Source organism: Phoca vitulina, unplaced genomic scaffold (assembly GCF_004348235.1).
Source record: "Phoca vitulina isolate PV1807 unplaced genomic scaffold, GSC_HSeal_1.0 scaffold14, whole genome shotgun sequence".
In the NCBI taxonomy this organism is placed as follows: Eukaryota; Metazoa; Chordata; class Mammalia; order Carnivora; family Phocidae; genus Phoca; species Phoca vitulina.
The window spans coordinates 2,755,316-2,779,309 of NW_022589717.1; the positions used below are offsets into that span (position 1 = coordinate 2,755,316).

General features: G+C 35.6%; 1 protein-coding gene across 3 annotated transcripts in view; it reads left to right on the forward strand.

Moving 5' to 3' along the window:
- SPATA5 (spermatogenesis associated 5) overlaps window positions 1-23,994 on the forward strand; it is a 335,078-nt gene that overhangs the window by 251,055 nt on the left and 60,029 nt on the right. For 2 of the 3 annotated variants that reach the window (XM_032412773.1, XM_032412774.1), the window contains one exon: window positions 9,164-9,328. In XM_032412773.1, coding sequence (XP_032268664.1) covers window positions 9,164-9,328 — 165 coding nt within the window. Of the gene's footprint in view, window positions 1-9,163; window positions 9,329-23,994 lie in introns of those variants that run through there. The other variant, XM_032412776.1, reaches the window with a different exon arrangement.

The window sequence follows — 23,994 nt, forward strand, 5'->3', positions numbered from 1 at the left end:
ACAAGCAGGGGGAGCGGGAGAGGGAGAAGCAGGCTTCCCGCCGAGCAGGGAGCCCGATGCGGGGCTCGATCCCAGAACTCTGGGATCATGACCTGAGCCGAAGGCAGACGCTTAACGACTGAGCCACCCAGGCGCCCCAGTTCAGGGTTTCTTTTAAATAAATCAGAGCTGTTACCAAGGATCCACCTCTCTTCCCAGTTTCTGGAACTATTTTCTCCATGAATCATGATACACTGATATGTTTTTATTAGAGTAAAATGTAAAGACTCATTGCTGCTTTTCTTTCCTTAGAGGAAGGCACTCCCTACGGTCACATACACACCCTGTTGATCATTTGAAATGAATGGGAGTAATGGGACCTGATTTTTTCAAAGTGTCTATTTTAATGCCTTGGTCTGAACAAGTATTTCTATGCTAACTGAATTAGATTTGAGCATTTAATAGAATATGAAATTAAAAGTGTCAAATTTCAGAATTTATAAAAAAGAAAAGGTAGCCCTGTAACTGTGGTAATAGAGTTGGATCATTAAGAATCCACTCAGGGGCACCTGAGTGGCTCATTCTGTTAAGCATCTGCCTTCTGCTCAGGTCATGATCTCAGGGTCCTGGGATCGAGCCCCACATTGGGTTCCCTGCTCAGTGGGGAGCCTGCTTCTCCCTCTGCCTCCTCCCTACTGCTCATGCTCTGTCTCTCCCTCTCTGTCAAATAAATAAAATCTTAAAAAAAAAAAAAAAAAGAATCCTTAATATGCAATACCAGAAATGCTTTTAAGTCCTTTTTGTAAAGGTCAGAAGAAGAAAAGATAATGGTATTAGTTTAATTAATTGGTGTAATCACTAAAATAATAATAACACATTTTCAGTAATGACCATGTAACATAAGCTGTGGGAGTTTCCTTGGGAAAGATACTATAATGGAGTCCTAGAATCAGGGTTGAATCTCATATAAAAGTTTATCTAATAATTCATAGTCTTGGGTGCACAAGCACATATCAGGTGAACTTTCTGGAATTATTTAACAAAATTGTGTGGGGATGTTTCTTCATCTGTATATTTTGAGGAGAATTCTTGTCAGATATACACAGCCATCTCTGAGTAAAGAACCACCTTCTCACACCTGAAGAAACTAGGGCTGAGACATAGGGACTTGCCAAGGTCTTGAGTAAGTTCTCTTGAAAAGGCAGTTTGCCCTGTAATATTTTTAAATAGAGTTTTAAGGTAGCAGCCACAGTATCTATGACCTTGGGGCTAGAAGGGCTCAGGGTAGTATTAGGAAGACTTGGCTTATTTTTTCATTGAGAGTTGTCATATGTTGATTTTAAAATAACAGAACATGCCATCATTCAGAATACATTCTTCCACCCTAATATCCCAGAACAGTATTTTTAAAGAAATTCTAGGAAGGGTGTTAACTCATTCAGGGTTCTACAGGAAGGAAAGCTCTTTCCTACTATTTTTTAAGCTAACTTTCACTGACAAGATCAGACCAGAAAAAGACCAGCTCTGGCTGTTGGCCCAGACAATGTTATAATCATTGAAGTATACTCGACCTGCACTGCCCAGGGACAGTTACAACTTGGTGGGGGGGGAGGGGGCACAGATGCATGCTGAGTGTTGTTCCAGTGACTTAGATGACATGTGTGCTCTATATCCTTTGCTGTGTTGTTCTCTCAACTATCAGAAAGGAAATTTTAAAATAGCCTAGAATATGAGTTTTCCCTTGGGTAAAAAGGATAACTTTTTGATGCAAGAATTATTTAAATTTCTTTTGTTACCTATATCATATTTCAGAACAAGAGTTTTATTCATTTGTCCATCCATACTGTGTATCATTGTCCTGGTAGGATAATAAAGTAAAAAGTGGACTGATTCAACACCCAGCCTACTTTGTGCCATTTGTTGTGTATTCTTGGGCTTCATTTCCTTTTTCTTAATGGGGGTATGACAATAACTACTTCACAGGATTTGGAGAAATATTAAGTAAAATACAGTATGTGAAAAGTGCTTTATACATTCTTAAGGGCCATATAAACATTAATGTTATTTGCCTTAACTAACATTTTTAATAATTTTAAAACATATATTTACCGGAATCATTCTAATTTACTGAATCCTGCGTTTGTTTTAGGTAGGGGAGAAGTGATTCCCCGTAATTGACATGCAGTTTGAGTACTTAATTATAAAGTACATTTCAAGGAAGCTGATCATACATCATTTTTACCTAATGTTCTATTGTTGGGTGTGGAGAATAGTCTATAAATAATTAAAACAGTCATTTTTAAACAAAGGAAGTTATCTTTACTGTGTATTTGTTAATTGACTTTTTGCTTGCCAATTTATACATAACTTAAGAATTAATAGTTATCTGGTAGACATTCACCGTACTGTAGGTATTGAGACATACGCAGAAAGTACATACCAGCATTCTCCAAAGTGAAAATGGAATATTAACTTTTGAGATGTTTTATGATTAGAATTTTGGATAAAATTTGCATATACTACTGTAGCCTTCTCTTGGAAATTTGTAATATCTATTAGTTAGGGTTCCAAAAATTTTTGCATATGGAAGGAAACCTGTTTAATTTTGCTTCTAACCATTGTTTCCCCAAACATTTAATAAGAAAATCTGTTTCTGTATTACATCTGTTAACATTTACTGGAGTATTTTATGAAGCACTGGTATGAGATATAGTGGAATTGATCCCATGAGTTTTAACAATCGATTTAGAACTCTAAACAGAAACATGATAAAGCAAATTTTTAAAAGAGAGAGGAAGAGTTGACTATAGGATTGAAATGGTTGTGATACCTGCCAATCTATCATCATGGCCAAATCATAAAAATTGATGTTATTAAGTAAGTATTTCTTCTCTTATTGACCACTTCTTCTTTTATTTTTGTTTTATTGACCACTTCTGTATGACTTTTTTCAAACTGCTTAGTTGAAGGAGATAACCTTTCCAGATAGAGACAATCTGAGAACATCTCCAATGCCCTTGAATTTACCGATTGTTTGATAAATACTGAGAATCTAACAAATACAAGTTACTACTTTTTTTAATCAACTTTATTTATAATTCACATACCATAATAAACTGCATCAACTTAAAGTGTACAATTAATGTAAACATATATATAAACCTGTGACACCACCTTTGCAATCAAGGTATAGAATATTTCAATCAACCCCAAAAGATTACTTTTGCCCCCTTGGTAATCCATCTTTTCTTCTGCCCCAGGTTTCAAACTACCACTGGTCTGCTTTTTGTAATTATAGGTTAGATTGGCTTTTTCTAATATTTTAGATAAATGGAATTATATAATATATATTCTTTCATATCTGATTTAACTCAACAAAATGATTTGAGACCTCATGCATGTTGTTAAGTGTATTGGTAGTTTGTTCATTTTTATTGCCAATTAGTGTTCGCTTATAGGTATATACATACTTTGTTTATCCATGCGTGAATTGGTGGACATTTGGGTTGTTTACAGTTCGAGGCTATTGTGAATAAAACTGCTATGAACATCCATGTGCAAGTCTGGATATATGTTTTTGTTCCTCTTGGGTAAATGCCTAAGAGTAGAGTAGCTAGGTTGTTATGGTGGGAAATGTTTAACTTTTATAGAAACTGACCTTTTTCAATCTTTGGTATTGTCAGTGTCTTTAATTTTAGTATTTTTTATAAGTATGTAATGATGTCATCCCATTGTGGTTTAAATTTGCTTTGATCTGATAACTAGTGATGTTGAACATCTTTTCATTTACTTACTTCCCAACCATATAGTTTCCTTTATGAAATTCTGTTCAGATTTTTTCCCCATTTTCTGTTGGTTGTGTTATTTATTCTTAAGGGTTCTTTATATATTTTGGATCCAAAATTCTTTTGTCAGATATGCCTACTGACATTTTATCCCAGTCTGTAGCTTGCCTTTTTGTTTTCTTAAAGGTATGTTTTGAAGAGAAAAAAATTTAATTTTTTAAAGACCAGTTTGTTAATTTTTTATACTTCTAGAAGTTTGTAGTTTTAGCTCATACATTGAGGTTTATGATCCATGTCAGGTTAATTTTTGAAATGTCAAGTAAGGATCAGTGTTCATTTTAAAAATATGAGTATCTAGGGGCACTTGGATGGCATAGTTGGCTAAGCATCCAGCTCTTGGTTTTGGCTTAGGTCATGATCTCAGAGTCATGAGATGGAGCACCAGGTGGGCTCCATGCTCAGTGCAGAGTCTCCTTAAGACTCTTTCTCCCTTTCCCTCTGTCCCTCCCCTCCTCATGTGCTCTCTCTCTCTCTAAAATAAAATAATAAGGGACACCTGGGTGGTTCAGTCGGTTAAGTGTCTGCCTTTGGCTCAGGTCATGATCCCAGGGTCCTGGGATGAAGTCCTGCAAGAGGCTCCTTGCTCAGCAGGGAGCCTGCTTCTCCCTCTGTCTGCTGCTCCCCCTGCTTGTGCATTCTTTCTCTCTGACAAATAAAATAAAAAAATAAAATAATAAATCTTTTTTATAAATAAATATATATGAGTGTCTAATTGTTACAGCATTATTTTTTTAATGCTTTCCTTTCCTAGTTGAATGCCGTAAGAATAAAAACCATTATGGACTCCCTTATCTGTTCTGTTGATCTATATTTATCTCCTCTGGACCTTATCACACTGTCTTGGTTTTTTTAGCGTTATAAGTTTTGAAATCAGGTAGTGTAAGTCCTTCAACTTTTTTCTTTTTTGACTTGCTTTCACTATTCTCATTTGCATTTCCATATAAATTTTATAATGTTTGTCAGTTTTTTTAAAAAAGCTCTTGTGAAATTTTTATTGGAATTACATTGAGTCTATAGATAAATTTGAAAAGAGTGAATATCTTAATATTGAGTCTTCTAATTCACGAACATGATGTATCTCTCTTTATGTAGGTCTCTAATTTTTCTCAATAGTGTTCTAGTTTCCAGTGAAGTGTTCATTAATTTTATTCCTGTCTTTTATGCTTTTCATGTATTCTCATAAAGTGGATTTTTAAAACTTCATTTTCTATTAGTTTACTGCTTAATATATAAAATACAATTTTTTATAATAAACTTATATTCTGTAATCTTGCTAGTAGTTTTGTAGATTCCTTAGTATTTCTACAGAAACAATCATGTCATCTTCAAATGAGGATAGTTTTACCTTTTCCTCTTCCAAGTTCTATATGTCTTCCCCCCCACCCAGTTTTTGTCTTTTGTCTTTTCATAAAGACTAGTATCTCTATTATATTTTTCAGTAGAAGTGGTGAGTTTTTACCTTGTTCTTGATAGAAAGCATTCAATATTTCAACATTAATTATGATATTAGCTGTTGGTTTTTCTAGATACCACCTCTCATATTGAAGTTCTCTTCTATTACTAATTTGCTGAAGGTTTTTTAACATGAGTGGATCTTGAATTTTGTCAAAAAGCTTTTTTGCACATACTAAAAAGATCATGTGAATTTCCTCCTTTATTCTGTTAATATGGTGAATTATACCAATTGGATGTGGTTAAGATGATTTATTCATTTCATACATTGTGAGATTCTATTTGCTAATATTTTTAAAGTATTTTTGGGTCTGTGTCCATGAGTGTCATTAATCTGTAATTTTCATTTTTTGTGATACCTTTGTTAGGTTTTGGAGTTAGTATTATGTTGGCCTTCTAAAACAACTTGAGAAGTGTTCCCTTCTCTTTATTCTGAAATGGTTGTACAATCTTGATGTTATTTCTTCTCTAATAGAATTCAGAAGTGAAACCATCTAGGCCTAGGTGTAAAAGTCATAATAAATTAAATTTTTAATTCAGTTCCATTTAAAAAATAAATATAGGGTCATTCTGATTTTTTAAATTTCATTTTGTGTCCATTTTGACAACTGGATTTTTTAAGAAACTTATTTTTTTTATCAAAGTTGTTGAATTTATTGTCATAAAGTTGTTCATGGTGTTCTCATTATTCTTTTTGCTATCTGTAGGATCTGTAGTGATAACTTCTCTTCCATTTCTGATGTTGGTGATTTGTTCTCTTTTTATCCTTGTTCAATCTAGTTAGAATTTAATCAGTTTTTTTAAAATCTTTACAGATTTCGACTCAGGTCATGATCTCATGGGTCATGAGATTAAGCCTGACGTTGGGCTCTGCACTGAGCGTGAAGTCTGCTTGGAGATTCTCTCCCTCTGCCCCTCTGCACATTCATGTGCTTTCTCTCTCTCTCTCTCTCTCTTTCTCTCAAATAAATCAATAAATCTTTAAAAAAAACCTTTCCAGAGAACTACCCTTGACTTTCAATTTTCTCTGTTGTTTCCTATTTCATTGATTTCTGCTCTCATCTTTATTATTTCCTTCCTTGTACTTACTCTTGAACCTTAGGTTGTTAATTTTGGAATTCATTCCTACCATAAACATTTAAAGTTATAAATTTGTCTCTAACACTGTATATTCCACAAATCTTGGTATCTTAGATTTGCATTATCATTCAACTTGAAACACTTTCTAATTTCCTAATGATTTCTTCTTTGACCTGTGGTTTATTTAGAAGGGTGTTGTTTAATTTTCATGTGCTTGAGGTTTTCCTCTGTGTCTTATTGTTATTTATTCTAATTTACCCTCTTGTAGTCAGAGCACTACTTTGTATGATTTCAGTCCTTTTGAATTTGTTGAGTTTTGTTTAATGGCTTATCATATGAGCTGATTATACCACGTATACTTGAAAAAAATATGTGTTCTGCAGTTGTTGGGTATAATGGTCCATAAATAAATATCAGTTAGGTCATAGTGATTGATAGTCTTGTTCAGATCCTCAGTCCTCCCTATCTTTACTGATTTGTTTTCTAGTTGTTCTGTAATTGCTAAGAGAAGAGTTAAAATCTCATACTGTGATTGTGGAATTATCTTTTTATCTCTTTAATCCTGTCAGTTTTTGCTTTATATTATTTTGAGGCTCCATTATTAGGAACATACATGTCAAGAACTGTAAAGGTTCTGAGACTTTACCCTATTTGAAAGCTAACAAGTTAGCCTGCCACAATTTCATGGGGGCTTGGCTAAAGACATGAGATTCTTGGGTCAGAGACAGAGGACAACTTATTACTCACAGTATATTACTTACAGAATATCATGATTTGTGTGTGTGTGTTTGTGTGTGTGCACGCACGCATGTATGTGCTGATTCTCTAAGACCAAAATTCCACCATGCAACCATATGAGGTCTTGATGTTTGTATTTTCTGTAGTGTTTTATGTGTGGTATCAGCTACATTTTCAGGGTTTTTGTTTTTTGTTTCTTTAATTAGAAGATGTTCATGTTAGAGTTCCTGTCTTCCTTATTTTCTGTATTTACTTCTATCAAATCTTTTTTCTGGGTATTTCATTCAAAACTGCACATATAGAAATGTGCTGTGTTTCACTATTTATAAGTGAGTGTCTCTTAAATCTTCAAGAAATGCCATTTTTTTATTATGTCAGCAACAAGAGTAAATTTTTGGAAGTGGAAGGCATGTACAGTTTTGTAGTGTTTCATTTCCAGTGCTCTTCATTTCTTCCTGAAGATTCAATTTTCCATCTTATGTCATTTCCCTTAAATCTGAAGAACGTCATTTAGCATTTTCTGTAATACCATTCTGCTAGAAACAAGTTTTCTTGGTTTCTTTTATCTGAAAATGGCTTAATTTTTCCTTCATTATTAAAGAATATTTTCACTGGTACCAGAATTCTAGAATGACATTTTTATTCTTTCAGCACTTTAAAGATGTTGTTCTGCTGGTTTCTGCCCTTCGTTGTTTTGATTGAGAGTCCTTGGTGATTCAAATTATTGTTCCCTGTATTCAGTCTGGTAGCTTTCAAGATTTTGTCTTTGGTTTTCAGCAGTTTGCTATGACGTGTCTAGGTGTGGTTTTCTTTATATTTATTTTATTTTGAATTCACTGAGCTTCTTGATTGTGTAAATTTGTTTGTTTACCAATTTGGAGAAATTTTGGCTCATTCTTCTTCAAGTATTTTTTCTGCCCCATCTTCTCTTTCCTTTCCTTCTGGGACTGTAGTTACACAAATTAGACCTTTTGATATCAGCCCATGAGTAACCTTTAATGTAAATCTTACCAATTCACCTTCTACTTAAAACTGTCTAATGACTTCTCTTTACAAGAAGAATATAGTCCAGACTCTTTACCATGTCTTTTATGGCGTTATGATCTGCCTATGACTATCTTTCAGACCTCATTTCCTACCGCTTTTCCCTTTATTCACTCTACCACAGATTTTTTTTTTTTTTCTTTCCCTGGAACATATCAGTCATTCTTGCTCTTTGTACTTGATACCTTGAATTCTCTTCCGCCCATATCTTTCTAAAGTTGGCTCCTTTGGGTATCTGCATAAGTTACCTCCTCAGAGAGATTTTCTCACACCACCCCAACTAAAAGTTGCCCCAGCCCCTTAACACATTTTAGACCCATATCTGTTTTAATAACTTTATTGAAAAATAATTTACATAACAAATTTAACCATTTAAAATACACAATTCAGTGGCTTTTAGTATACCACAGACATATGTAACCATCACCACAATCACTTTTACACACATCTATCTTATTCATGCTATTTTCTAGTACCAAGAACAATGTCTGGTATACAGTGCATGCTCAATAAAGTTTCCTGAATAGATGAGTTCATTAGCTCTAAGATAATTTAGGCATTAGCCTCCAGTAAAATATGAGGGAAGTTCATTTGACTACTTTCAGCTCTAGAAGTATTCTTTTATCAGAGCTGTGCTATTTTGAGGGCTCTCTAAAACAGCTTAACCCATATTTTAAGAGTTATTGCAGGAAGTTCCAAAAAAAAGTCTTTTGATATAATGAATACAAGTCATATTACACATTTCCCTAAGAGAAAATAGCCATCTTTTATTGACCTGACAGTTGCTGAGAAGCAGAAAGCCTCTCAGAAGTATTGCTTTGCTATTTTCAAAAGTACTCTGAATATTGTTGATTTGTTTGAATCTTTGAAATAGATTATAGAATCACTAGTACTTGTTTTATGTACTAATTATGGGTAATAGTGGGTTATTCATGAGATTCTAGACATCCCCTCTCTTTGGTAACTTTCATGTGGAATGTCAGTCTTGAGCTTGGTTAATCTGCATTATCTCATCTTCTTTATAGGCTTTGATGCGGCCTGGAAGAATTGACAGAATCATCTATGTGCCTTTACCAGATGCAGCAACAAGAAAGGAAATATTTAACCTGCAGTTTCACTCTATGCCAATCAGTAATGATGTGGATCTGGATGAACTCATCCTCCAAACAGATACATATTCAGGAGCAGAGGTAAGATAGTTCTGCTCAAAATACCTCAGTGGCAGGAAAGCAGTGGGTTGGGGTCATTAGCAAAAAGACTGCTTGATACCAACTGTTTTAAATAACTATATGTTAAGAAATCTTAAAACAGGAAATGCACTATATGACAGGTAATCACTAAATTAAATTACATTTTACTGGCCTCTATTATATCTCAATTGTTTTTCACCTGACTTCTGTTACTTCTCAAAATGTAGTCTTCAGAGAATTAACATGATATAGTGGGGAGAACATTGGACTAGAAGTAGAAGTTTCTTCTTTGGAGTTTCTTGATACATTAGCTTCCAACCATTCAGCTTCTCTGAACTTTGATTTCTTGACCTATCAAATGGAAATGAAACAAACTTTACATACTGTTTTCTTACAGAAATCATAAAAATGAAATTAGGATATCATGCAAGTGCTCAGAAGTACAAGAATTGGCAGAGAGATTGTATTATTACCATAGTTTATCATTTTGGAAAATTATTTAGTCTACTTATGTATTAACAAAAATTCTCTCGTAAAAACAGTAAGAGAGGGGCGCCTGGGTGGTTCAGTCGCTAAGCGTCTGCCTTCGGCTCAGATCATGATCTCAGGGTCCTGGGATCAAGCCCCACATGGGGCTCCCTGCTCAGCGGGAAGCCTGCTTCTCCCTCTCCCATTCCACCTGCTTGTATTCCCTCTCTCACTGTCTCTCTTTCTGTCAAATAAATAAATAAAATCTTAAAAAAAAAAAAAAACACAACGGTAAAAGAGGGTGCCTGGGTGGCTCAGTCAGTTAAGCATATGCTTTTGGCTCAGGTCATTTTCCCAGGGTTCTGGGACCGAGTCCCACATCGGGCTCCCTGCTCTTTGGGGAGTCTGCTCTTGCACACGCTCTCTCTCTCCCTCTCTCTCTCTCTCACACATGCACACTCTCGCTCTCTCAAATAAATAAAATTTAAAAATAAATAAATAAATAATAAAAACTGTAAAGGGGACAGTCTATAATCTACCCTTAGCTGTGAAAGTATACTCTCAATAAGAACAGTAAGACCTCTGTGAAAAAATGAAAGTTTTCAAGTATGGCAGGTAAACATTTTTTCCTCTCCATGGCAACTTTTTGCTTAGGCCATTTTTATTTACAAAATAAAATTCCAATTAAAATAATCGTGCATCTTTTCTACATGCATTTCTCAAGAAAGGACAGGCTGTGGTCCTCAACACAGAAATATCTTCTGAATACCACTAATAGGGATTTGTACTGGGAAATTAATATCTTTTTAAATAAGAAATTATAAATTCTTTTATTCTGAATTATCCAGCAGACAGACTTCACATTCTGTCTGCTTGCTATTGTTTGTAATCTGTCCTCTGTGAAAACCAAAGAGATTAATACATAATAGATCATTAGTGTACTCAGAGAGTATTGTGGGTAAATTTACATGTAGAATTGGAGTGAGTGTATCATTCAGTCATTGCTAATAACAACTAAAATAAATCCCAAATCTCCTCATTGTTTTGTCTCAACTGTGAACTATGTATATTTGATTTTCCCCCTGTAGGTTTTTCATTTTCACCAAGAGGGGAAAAAAAGTCATATAGAAAGAACCTTGAGAAGCAGTTGAAGTACATACGTTTTTAAGTCCTATCTGAAAAAATAATCCTTATGATCATCTTCTTGACATGACAGTCCATTAAGTTAAAATGAACATATAGTTGCTGTTAACTGACTGCTCCAGCATTTCTAGAATTCAGTTTTGGTTGTGAGACCAAGGGCAGGCATTGTGTGTATGATACATCAGTTTACAGGAAACAGCAAAGAGAAGAAACCGTAAATCTTCCACTTGAGCTGAGTAAAGTGGAAGAGCAGTTAGCAAGGTAGAAATGTGCCTTTCTCACTTTGAAGTAATTAATGGTACTAGCATAGAAGTGCAAAACAAAAATCAAAGCCAATGAGATTCTGTCTGGCTGAAAGGAAAAAACTCACTTGGTGCCAGAAATTATTGTAGCAGCTTGCTAGTTCTTATGTAGTACATGTCTTACTCAGTCTGTAATATAAGCACATTCATTTCTGATTAATTTTTATAGCAGATCTTCTAAAAATAGTCACAAGGAAAAGTAGCAGAAAATTCTTCCCCTCCTTGAATTACATTTATGGGTCCCATAATGGTTGGTGGGGGAAGTATATCCCACCCTGATCCTAATTATAATCCATATTTTATTACAACTTCATAGAAATTTTATTCAGAGCTATTTCTTAGTAGTTCTGGAGTTTTCCATTTGGGCCAGACAGATTTGTTCCATATTGTTTGTTTTGGGCTTTTGTTTTTTGTTTTTTGTTTTTGTTTTTGTCTGATTATTTAGGCAGTTCACACAGGTGCCCTTTTGTTTCAAGAGAACTATGATTTTCTTAAGTCTTAAAATTAAATAAATAGGAAATTTAAGACAGACAACATTTAGCTTCAAATAAAATATAAGATCCTATCTTTCCCCCTACCTCTTTCCTTCAGAATGAAAATGGTGCAGCAATGTTGAAAGCCAAAATTAGTTTTGATTATTTTTTTTTTTAGCAGTAAGACAAATTCAACCTGGAACCCTCAGTCACCTGACTCCTACAGATCCAATGCTTTACCACTGATGGAACTAATTTATTTCGTCCTCAGTGTAAAGCCAGATCCTTCAGCACAGAACCTATTACGTAGTACATACTTAAATAAGCATTTAACAAACTGAAAAAGAAAAAAGATTTTTAAAATTATATTTAGGAAGAATAGACTTCCCTTTGTCGTTGTCATAAGGAGAGCCCTCTAACTTTGCAGCAGTACACCGTGCTATGGCCATAGCTACTTCTTCAACTCTAGAGAGTGTCTCAGTGGCCACTTTTGGTATAAAATGAAAATACTGATAAATTTGTTGTCTTCACAGGAGAGTATTATCAATTTTATATAATTATTATATTAATTGTGTATTATATATTAATTTAAACTGTACAGTCTTAGCTGTATGAACAAGAATTTGGCCAGGTGAGTCAGAAGATGAGGAAATGGCTGATGCTGGTGTCTGTGTTTTAGAAACAGAAAAATGTTTAACTGTAGTGAGTATTTTCTTTATCTTTATTTTTAATTAAAAAGCTATAGAGAGGGGGGCCTGGCTGGCTCAGCGGTAGATCATGTGACTCTTGACCTTGGGGTCGTGAATTCAAGCTCCACGTTGGGCATAGAGCTTACTTAAAAAAATAAATTACGACAACAACAAAAGGCTATAGAGTGGTTGGAGATGATATGGGTACTTTTAACGACTGAAATGGAGGAGTTACTTTTTAAAAATGTTTTCTTTCAACCTAGTGCTTTATTCTGCCCAGTCAACATTGTTTCTTAAAAGCTTACACAGGCCGTGTTTCAAATGGCCCCTTAGACCCCGCTGAGTTTCTCCATTTTCCCTCCCTGGAGAGGGTAGACAGAGAACTGAAGCATTTCTTTAATTCTCAGGCGAGTCCCAAGGGGAAGTTTGTTGCCAGCTGGAAGGGGAATAGGGTCACAAGGGAGCAGCCTCCACGGAGAGGCTGAAGCAGGTGGTAGCATCCTTCAGCCATCCCTGTGCCTGCCGCTCCCCGGTGGCCAGAACCTCATTGTCTTTGTGGCTTCTTGGCTGTAGCTCCCAGTTAATAGAAAAACATGTTGCCATTTAAAAGCAGATGGGAATTCAGTTTAGGAGGAAATAAGAAGTCTTTTTTGGTTATACCCATTGTTTTCTTTTGCTTTGATTTTTGTTTTTTAAGTTATTTGTAGCAGATTCCACTTCATTTTTTCATTTGTCTTTTATCCAATTATCTGAGTTACTTTAGGAAAACTTTTATCTTACCCACCAACAGGAAATCAACAGTCACAAATACGTGCACATGAAAGGCATAACCCGGCCCATTACCCATGTGCCATGTGCTTGGGAACAGAGGTGACGAGTAAGATATATAATTTCCTCTCTGTATAGGAATTTGCTGACATAGGCTCACACCTAGTATCTGTAAAATTGGAGTTGAATGTTTACTTGCATTTGGATGTTATCCTCCTGTTAGTGATTATCTCATCAAATGAAATTGATAATATATGTCTAAGAGCCAGGTATCAGTTGCATAATTTATAAATAATATAGGCAATCAGAGCATTTGTTTCATACATCCAGATTTGAGGATTCAACTTCCAAGAGAGGCAGTAAAGGGAAAACAAAACAGAATTTTAATGTTGCATTTGAGTAGATTTTTAAAAGAATTGTAGTCTTTTTCTTTCAGGGTGGTTTCAGGCAAGTTATTTAACCTCTTTGGACCTCAGTTTTCTCATTTTTAAATTATCTAAGTGACTGAAATTGTTTTGAGGGTTAAAGGAGGTAACAAATATAAAAGCACCAAGAAACAGTGCCTGACACATAAAGAGTGCTTTATAAATGTTACGTCCCTTTATTCTTTCTTCCTCTTATCTGTTCAGTGTTTATATTTACCACTGAAGTATTAGATGATGTTGCTATAAGGTGGCAATGTTTTGCATTGCCTCAATAACCAGATAACGTATCTGTAAGCTAAGTTATAAATGAGTTGCTTCTTGTTCTTTTCTAAAGAATATAACATCTGCTTAATATGGTGATTTTTAGGGGCGCCTGGGTGGCTCAGTCGGTTAAGCGGCTGCCTTCGGCTCAGGTCATGATCCCAGGGTCCTGGGATCAAGCCCCGCATCGGGCTCCTTGCTCAGCGGAGAGCCTGCTTCTCCCTCTCCCTCTGCCTGCCTCTCTGCCTACTTGTGCTCTCTATCTCTCTGTCAAATAAATAAATAAAATCTTTAAAAAAAATATATGGTGATTTTTAGGGTAATCTAATGAACCTAGTACTAGAAAGTCCTCTTAAAGCAATTTATTAAATACATTCCACACTAAGTTTTTAAAAAGCTTTAACTTCATGTAAATTTAGTCTGTTTTTGTTTTACTAAAATCATGTGTCTTGCCCTGGATTTTGTTTTGTAGTTTCTGCCTTTCTGGGTCTAATAGCTCAAGGTCTTAATGCCAGCTTGACATTAAAAAATTACCTTCCAGTGTGGGGCGCCTGGGTGGCTCAGTCGTTAAGCGTCTGCCTTCGGCTCAGGTCATGATCCCAGGGTCCTGGGATCGAGCCCCGCATTGGGCTCCCTGCTCAGCTGGAAGCCTGCTTCTCCCTCTCCCACTTCTCTGCTTGTGTTCCCTCTCTTGCTGTCTCTCTCTCTGTCAAATAAATAAATAAAATCTTTAAAAAAAAATAAACTAAAAAATTACCTTCCAGTGTGCCTCATTAATTCAAGAAGGTTCTAGTCACCATGCTTACACTATTATAGCTTTACAAAGAGAGAACTAAATTAATTTTCTATCTTACTGATTAATATTTCTTCTGACATTCTCTCTCTTTTCTCCAACACAATGAAAACAGAAAAAAAAAAAAAAAAAAATCACCATTTCAGATGTCTGTACTCTTCCTACATGAAATCTCTTGTGGCAATTTTCCCCAAACTAAAAATCAAGATCAGTGTATTTGAATTTGGCATAGATTGACTCTATCTAACAACACATCTGAGATAATAATAAAGACCCTCTGTTAGCTGGTCTTGGGCCCTCTGATTAATATTATTAGGGAGGACCCTGGCAGCCCTGTTCCTGTCCCCAAAGTGAAGCAGAGTGCCACAGTACTTAGCAGCCTCCTGTACACTGTCTGCAACATACTCGTCCTGCCTCATCAGAAACTGCCCTATGAATACGTACTGTTATAACCCAGTGGTTTGCTGTTCTTAGTTGAGGTCCTTGTTATCGCCCTACTCCTCTTTGTGCATTTACCCTAAAATTCTGTATCCCAGAATGTCAGAATACTCTTTTCTTACACAGCCTGGTGAAATCACTGCTTTGTCATTAAAACATCGTGACCACCCCCACCAGAAGTGGCTTCTCGTTTTGAACGCTTTTACACTGATTTTTGTTTTACTTGTTTAGCTCTTGTACCTATTTTCCTCGTAGTTATTTTGATATGAGCAGCCACCTCATCTCTCCAGACAAAGTGGAAGATTCTCTGCAGCGGAAGCCAGGTTTTGTACTTCCCGGAGTGCAGCAGAGCACCCATTATCTCCCAGTGAGTGGCTGAGTCACAGATTTATGTGTTGAATCTGTCAGTCTCCCAACAAAAAATGTCAGTTTTAACATTCACCTAAAGTGGCATTTTCTGGTTGCAAATGTGTTTTTGTATACATTATCTATTTGAGTATCTTAACGCTATGGGAACACACCAGAGCCAAACAAGAACAGTGGATTTCTCCGAAGTCCCACAGCAAATAAGTGACAAACCCAGGACCAAAAACCAAATCTTTCAACTGCTCCTGAAAGACTTTTCATGATCTCTTCATGCCTTGGAGTCAGCTGAGGAGTCTTTGAAAGCTTTTCATTATTCTCTTTCATTTTTCTTATATCTGAATTTTTAGTAAAGGTTTGCCTGCTCTTATGGATAGTGACTTAGCAAACTAAGCAGCAGATAGGAAACATCTTTACATTTTTATGTGTACTTATCTTATATGTGATTATCTTTAGTTACCCTGTTGTCAACTTCCCAAATAAGTATAAGCTACTTGAAGTTAGGAACTATGTTTTTCTTTATTTGTGTTACTGTATTTTCCAGGTAGTGAGAATAAGACTTGCAGTTTTGAAGGGAAAACATATAAATGACTAAGTTCCATATAATGTGTTCATGTGGCATGATCTAATGATGTGCAGAATACTATGAGAGAAAGAAGAGGGTATGACTCACACTGGATTTGAGCAAGGGGGTAGTTGATCTGAGTGTTAATGGGTGAATAGGAGTTCCCTAAGTCAAGTGGGGCTGGGGAGAGACCATTCCTGGCTGATAGAAAGGCAGAGATACATAAAAGAACATTGTGTGTCCTAGATTTTGTTAAAGGTTGAAATATGACTAGAAGAAAGAGTCTGCATATAGAAGTAGTAGGTGATAAAACAAGAAAAGTACGTAAGACAAATACAAAGGACCTTGAATATCATTTGAACTTGCTTTTCTCCTTTAAGCACTGGAGAGCCATTGAAAAGGTTAATAAAAAATGTTGTGATTAAACTTGTATTATCAAAAGATTGGTGGTGTTTTGTGTCCAAAACCACCATTAGCCCTACCCAGCACTATTATGTGAATTAGAAAAAGGTGCTCCTTTGCCCCACTTAATGACAGCTACCTGCCAGAGCAAAAGCTTTGTCAAGCAGAGCATGAGCTTATAAAGCCCCCATTTCAGTCCGTATTTGCCCCCTCAGCTGGGCATCCTGATATGGACACAACCTTCACATCTCTGTAAGACTCTCATTTTTGGCTTACCCACTTTTAAATATCTCTCAGAGTGCCTAGCATAATAGCTCATATAAAGTTGATATGTATGCATTGAATAAGGAAATTTAGATTTTATATCCCAAGTTGATAAACTACTTTCTGTGATTTTAAGATTTGCTTCATGAACCCTTGGACAAACATGTTATGTGAATGGGATAAATTATGGGAATTCGTTATTTATTATAAATTACGGGAGGAGATGAGAGTATTAAAGATGTCTTTTGTGTAATGTCTTTTTGGGCGTGGGGGTGATCTGACTCTGACCTCTGTCACCCCATTGATCATTAGGGTTGATTCAGTTGATCTGGCTGGCTAGGCAGGTGTCTTCTTCCTCCTTCACCGCTCCATGTGCGTCCCTCCCAAAGCTGCGTGCATGCTCAGTTGAAGAGGACCCTTCTTTGGTCAGGGGTATACGAGTAGCTGTGCTCCAATGCTAGAACCTTCAGACAAGCTCTCAAGTAGCATTTGTAGGAGAACATAGGGTAGTCAAGCTTCCAAGACTGAGACACATACAAATGAGGCGCTGCATTGTAGCAGTCTGCCTTTCTTTAAAACAGCAACGAAATGGTGTCTTTTGTGCAATGTTAAACCAGCCATGAGGTACAGCACCTGGTATGAATGGCCAAAATGATGAAACTCAGGTGCTTTATGCCCTCTGAACCATCTTATCACATATAACGTTGTATAAAAGCTCCTAGGGCCAACACCTTATCTCCACAGATCTTTTCAGTTGCTAAAATGTGGCTACCCTGTTGCAAATGAATTATGATGGAATCCTCAGAGCAAAAATCAGCATATACCAAAAGCAGATATTTAGGCTGTAACTTTTATGCCAGCCCACCACCCCTTCCCTTCCCCTGTCCCTACAATTTTACAATCTACATACTAAGTGAAGAAGTTTGGTAAAAGCCAAGACTTAAATCTTCATCCTGTCTTGACTATGTATTACAGTATTAGTTGGGTCAAATAAGTTATCATCTCTAGAACTCAGTTTTCATATTTAAACAGGGGAGGTAAGAATATGGTCTCTGTGATCCTTCCTAGTGTTAAAAATCTATGTGTTATATACCTATCATAGATTAAATTAATTGTATAAGGAATCTCTTAGGGATTGGACTTCCAGGGATATATAACATGGTTTTGTTTCCTTTACAGTGCTTCTAGAAACCTGGGATCTTAGGGTCTTAGTCACTGTCTCTATATACTTGCTGCTGTAGCCTAGAGATCCTAATCATAGCATCAGAGGAATAGGAACATTAAGAGACTGACCGTGCATAGAATTCGGATTTTAATAAAATTCTACTTAGCAAACTTTGAATTTTCCACTGAATGGAAATGTAAGTTTTATCTGCTCAGAGAGTCCCAGTAATTTTTTTTTTTTTCTGAGAACTTTGGTTTCTCTGCTTTTCACCTTACTTAAGAACAGTTAGTCAAGTTCAATATCTGTGATTCTGGAGGCACTATGGTAAAAGTAAAAGGTGTTATAAAATGGGAATAAGCCACCAGTCCACTTTTTCCCTAAACTCTTTGTTAGGAAAGTAAGCAAAAGTTACAAGGTTATAATATTCATTTTAATGTAGTTTTTTAGAACTTCCAACGTATGGAGATGTAAACATCCTCTGTATTTCCAAACTTCAGCACCTACTCAAACTGGCAATACAAGAACCTTAATTCAACTTACCTGAAGGCTATTTCAGATAGGATGTTTACACCAAAGCAAATAATTTTCCAGAACACCTTGTGCTGTGATACCTGTATTACTGACTCCTTGCCAGATGTTTAAAGCTGCTGTCAGCTTATAAGAAGCATTAGTCAGAAAGGAAATGGATGTTGAATGAGAGGCTGGCTGGCAACAAACTTAATAGAGCATTTTATAACCAAGTACTGAAGCCCTTTATAAGGAAGCAGTGTATCAAGGCAACAAGTTAGTCAAGACCTAATCATCTAGAACCCCAAACCTGGGTTCCGGGCTAAATCTGTATCTGTGAAGAATTACTCAAGCCAGTAGTAATGCTAATTTAAGCATTTTAACGTTCTGCCTTGTTTCTCCTCTTCGGGATTCTCAGTCTCTATTGACACATGCTGGTTCCCCAGAATTTTTGCACATTTAATCTGTATTTCTTCATCTTCAAAAGAGTGATAAAATTTAGGAGTTCTACTAACTTGAGAGGAACACAATTTTAAAATGATGTGTAAAGCATGCTATTAATTCTGTATTTATAGATTCTGGTAGACTTGGATATTTTTGTTTGGTTATTTGAGGTGATGGAAGGCTAATTTCTAATAATTCTAATTGATCCGTGTATGAAAAGAATGCCACAAATATATGTAAAACCTGTTTATTCTTTTAAGAATATTTTTTACCAGGTGCCTGGGGTAGCTCAGTTCCTTAGGTGTCCAACTCTTGATTTCAGCTCAGGTCATGATCTCAGGGTTGTGGGATCAAGCCCTGCATCAGGCTCCTCACTGGGTGTGGAGCCTCCTTAAAATTGTCTCTTCCTCTGCCTCTCCTCTCTCACTCTCTCCCTCGCTTAAAAAAAAAAAAAAAAAGACTTTAAATAGAATATTTTTTACTATGCAAAACTGCATTATAGTTAAGCAAATGGGTTATGGAATGAGAAAGATTTAAATCCAAATGCCTAGTATGCCCATTTTTTTACCTTGTGATCGGTTTCCTTATATATAAATAAGGATAAGAAAAGTCTCTACTTCATAGATCTGTTGTCCAGATTAGATGAAATAATTCCTATAAGGGACTTACCCTTGTTAAGTACATAGCAAGTGCTCAGTAAGTCATTTTTGTTATATTTTTTATAATTAGCAAATTCAGTCTAACTAATTGATCTTTAATATGAAAAAATCCACAGCTTAATTTTTTCATATTTCATTGCCTTAGATTTTATGAATACTCATAATGAGTGTTTCATGTGTATTCATGTTTTTTAGTCTTAATAGTGTGTTCCTTAAATTCAAACTGCATTTCATAGTTACATGCAGTATTTATTTCAGCTAGTTTCTATTTATAAACATTTGTAATCCCTATTTTTATTTTTTTCCTGTTAAACATGTATACGATTTTTTACTCTGAAGTGTGCAAAGCTAATGTTTCCTTACAAACTGTTAACATAATATCCCTATATCTGCATATTCTTCAAGGTAGTTACTAGTATACAAGTTAATTCTAACTTGTTTTAACATAAATTTTGTTGGTTAAGAGAAGTGAAACCAGCAACTTTAGAAAGTTGAGGGGTTTTTTTCTTTTTTTTTTTTTTTTAAAAGATTTATTTATTTCAGAGAGAGGGAGAGAGCATGAACAGGAGGGGCAGAGGGAGAGAGGGAATCCAAAACAGACTCCAGGCTGTGCGCAGAGCTGACGCGGGACTTGATCCCATGACCATGAGATCATGACCCCAGCCGAAACCAAGAGTCAGGTACTCAACTGACTGCACCACCCAGGCGCCCCTAGAATAATCACTTAGGAAATAAGCATACCTAATTACTGTGCCCTTTCATTTAGGTTAGGATTAAACCCAAGTATCTAGGTAAGGGTCAGATATCTAACACTAGGGGCACCTGGGTGGCTCAGTCTGTTAAGCGACTGCCTTTGGCTTAGGTCATGATCTCGGGGTCCTGGGATCGAGGCCCTCATTGGGCTCCCTGCTCCACGGGAGGCCTGCTTTTCCCTCTCCCCCTCCCCCTGCTTGTGTTCCCTCTCACACTGTCTCTCTCTCTGTCAAATAAATAAAATCTTAAAAAAAAAAAAAAAGAAATCTAACACTAATGACAAAAGCACTACATGTCATTTGGTGTCTGATGGTGACAATGGGATGTTCTCATTCTTCATCCCCAAATGACAGTAATTCCGAGTTCTGAATGGCGTCATTCTATTAAAATGTTACTAAAACTCTATCAAATGGTTGTCCAGAGTTACACTGTAGTCATTAGGTTGTTCTTAAATATAACCTTCACTATGTTTTAAAAATTTAAAAACAAAATCTAACCTTTCCTTAAGCTAGAAAGAAAAGTAGAAAGAATTATTAAGACTTTCAGAACTTTTTTTGTTTTGTTTATGTTTTCAACCTCCAAATATTATTGCTGGTGTTCTGTAACAACAGTTAACTCTTTTTGCTATTAAAATCTGGAAAGTGGATTTTACTTTTATACTTGTAGGAAGGTTTCCTTATTCAAGACATTAGGCATAATGCACATGCCACATTTACCATTGTGGAAGTTTCAAATCATAAATTAATTATGTTCTCTTTTTCTTCAGAATTAAAAAAAAATCACTTAAACTGGTTTTGGCATTAGGACAAGACATTTTTTCAGCAGTAGGAAAGTAGCCCTTTGGCATATTTTTTATTCACTTCAAAAGAGTCCTTAAGGAGTTGTTTTATATTTAAAACCAAGAATTGTATTTAGTTTGCCTAACATTAATTTCTTGCCAGAATCCTTAAAAATATAAAAGGTCACACATATACTCTCAGGTATAAAAATAGTAGTCCCCAGCATTTATTTTGTTATTGTTGTTGTTGTGTGCCATAAGCCCGTGTCAGAACTGGAGATTAAGGGGAAATAAACCTAAAAGTTGTCAATTGAAAATTAACTTTCTTGTTATACAACCGAGTTGATCATAATTGGCATGAAATATGTACACATGCACAGGTTCACAAGCGCTGGTCTGATGGTTCGCTTATGGCTTCCTTGTAGTTTAATAAAAGACACTTAAGCTATGATTTCACCATTCATTTATGAAATTAGTGTTGTGCGTCTGCTTTGTACAGCACATCAAAAAACTCCTGCCATGTCTAGTCCACTTCAGTTTTGAACCCTATGGGATACTTTCATGGGTAGATAATACCTTCAGTGCCTTTAAATTAGGCTTTTTTTTTTTTTTTCCCAAAAATATTTACTTACAAAATTTTAGTACATTTATTATGTAAAGCAATTTACATTAATATTTTCATTTTGTACTTGTATATAAAACTAGAAGCCAATAGTTGAATTTTAGGGACATAATAACTCGAGGATAAGACTTGGTTGATGTTATACATTATAAATTATGTAAAAATTAAAACACATTGAAGTTCAACTTTTACATCATCTAGCTTAGTATACAATTTGGTTTAATGTGGGTGTGACTTAGATCCTACCCCCAGTGGCTCTGTGATGGATAGTTTCCCATGCAAGTCCCCTGAAATGTATTACATCCCTAGTATAAGTAATCCCAAAAGAGCAAACATAAGTTTTAGCTCCTGGAAGCAGGAGAACATGCATTATTAAAGCCAGCCAACAGGAAAAAAAAAAAGGGAGATTTTCTTTTCTTTTTTAGGCACAGAGCAAGTCCGATGCAAGATTAGATTAGACAGTTTGTCCTCACTTTTCACCATTTATCTTCCAAGTTTGCTGCCTCACCCCAGTATCCTCTAGACCTACTTTTCTGAGTGCTTTTTTTTGACAGTCCCAATCAGTTGTCTCAGAAAACAATCTAATTGAATCAAATCACTGTAAATCCAAATAATCAGTATTACTTCCAGGGGCATCTGCATTTTAAAAAATTTTACTTTCCCAAATAAATTTCTAACTGGTCAGTGTTCAGATTGTTTAAGAACAAGTTAATAAAAAAAAACCTCCAAAGTATTCCAGTCTGCTTCCTGTAACTTTCTTGCTCTTAACTCCTTTACCTTCCCTCTTCTGCTGACTTTCAAGATACTTGAAGGGCTCAAGTTTCCTTGTAAAAAAGATTTATTCTACACCAACAATTTTTACATTAAAAAGCATCCAGTGAACATAAATAAAAGTATTTACAATTTGTTGAAAGGACTTCCAATCTTTTCTATTGTATGCAATTACATTTTCACATGGTTATAATCAAATTGCATAATAAGTTTTATTGACTCTGGTATTAGTCTAACCTCATCTTAAACACTGCTATTATATTTTACTGAGCCTTATTAGCATCGGGGACTTTGGGGTGGAAGCTAAAAGGTAGGTAATGGTAATAGAAAACCCTGTAGTAAGTGATTTTATAATTGGGAAATCCTTATATTTTAGAGGATCGTTTAAAATTTTATCTCTGAAAGCATTAGGGTTCTTCAGTCGGGGGAGCCCAAATTTAATCTGTAAGATTTTGTTTGATAACAAGGATTTTTTCCTAGAAGAATTTTGGTTTGGGGCATCTGGCTGGTTTAGTCAGTGGAGCATGCCACTCTTAATCTCAGGGTCATGGGTTCAAGCCCCGTGTTGGGGGTAGAGATTACTTTTAAAAAAGAAAAAGAGAAGGAAGGAAGGAAGGAAGGGAGGGAGGAAGTGAAGGAAGGAAGGAAGGAAGAAAGGAGGGAGGGAAGGAGGAAGGAAGGAATTTTGGTTTGAAGGCCCCAATGTAAGAGGAAATTCATAGTTAAAAATACAGAAAATTGAGTTTTCTACAAAGGCACCAAAAAGACAACTGAGATAGAGAATAAAATTCATAACCAATTTCTGCCCTTTGTAAGATTTTCTTTATTAGACATTTTTAGATAAAATTTTTGGAAATATATTAGGTATAGAAGTCATCACTTCCAAAGAAAAATATTACATCACCAATCCTTAAGCATGACCCCTAAAACTAGGATATACATACTTAACACCATATTTCTCTACTATTTGTATACAAAATTTGAAAAGTAGTATTTTCTATTATCAAAGAACCAATTTTTTTTTTTCTTTTTCAGTGATACATTTTTATGACTGGAAAGTTATGTATGGGAATCTTATCTCCAAACATTTATCTCACTAGAAAAATTAGAAGTGTTTCTCCTACCTTACTATAAGATATGCTTTTGGTAGCTAGAATTATCTCTTAAATGTCATATTTAATAATGTATATATTTCTTATTAATAGATTTTAGGGTTTTTTTAAAGATTTTATTTATTTATTTTGAGAGAGAGAGAGTGAGAAAGAGCAAGTGTGAGCGGAGTGGGCAGAGGCAGAGGGAGAAGGAGACTTCCCACTGAGCAGGGAGCCTGACGTGGGGCTCCATCCCAGGACCCTGAGATCACCACCTGTGCCGAAGTCAGACACTTAACCAACTGAGCCACCCAGGCGCCCAAATAGATTTTAGTTTTGAGCAATTTTAGGCTTACAGAAAAATAAGTGGAAAATACAGAGTTCCCATTTACCCTCTCACCTCTTCCTCCCAGTTTCCCCCATCATTAATATCTTGCATTATTGTGATATGTTTGTTAAAAATTGTTGAGCCAATATTGATAAATTATTATTAACTAAGGTCCATAGTTTACATTAGGGTTC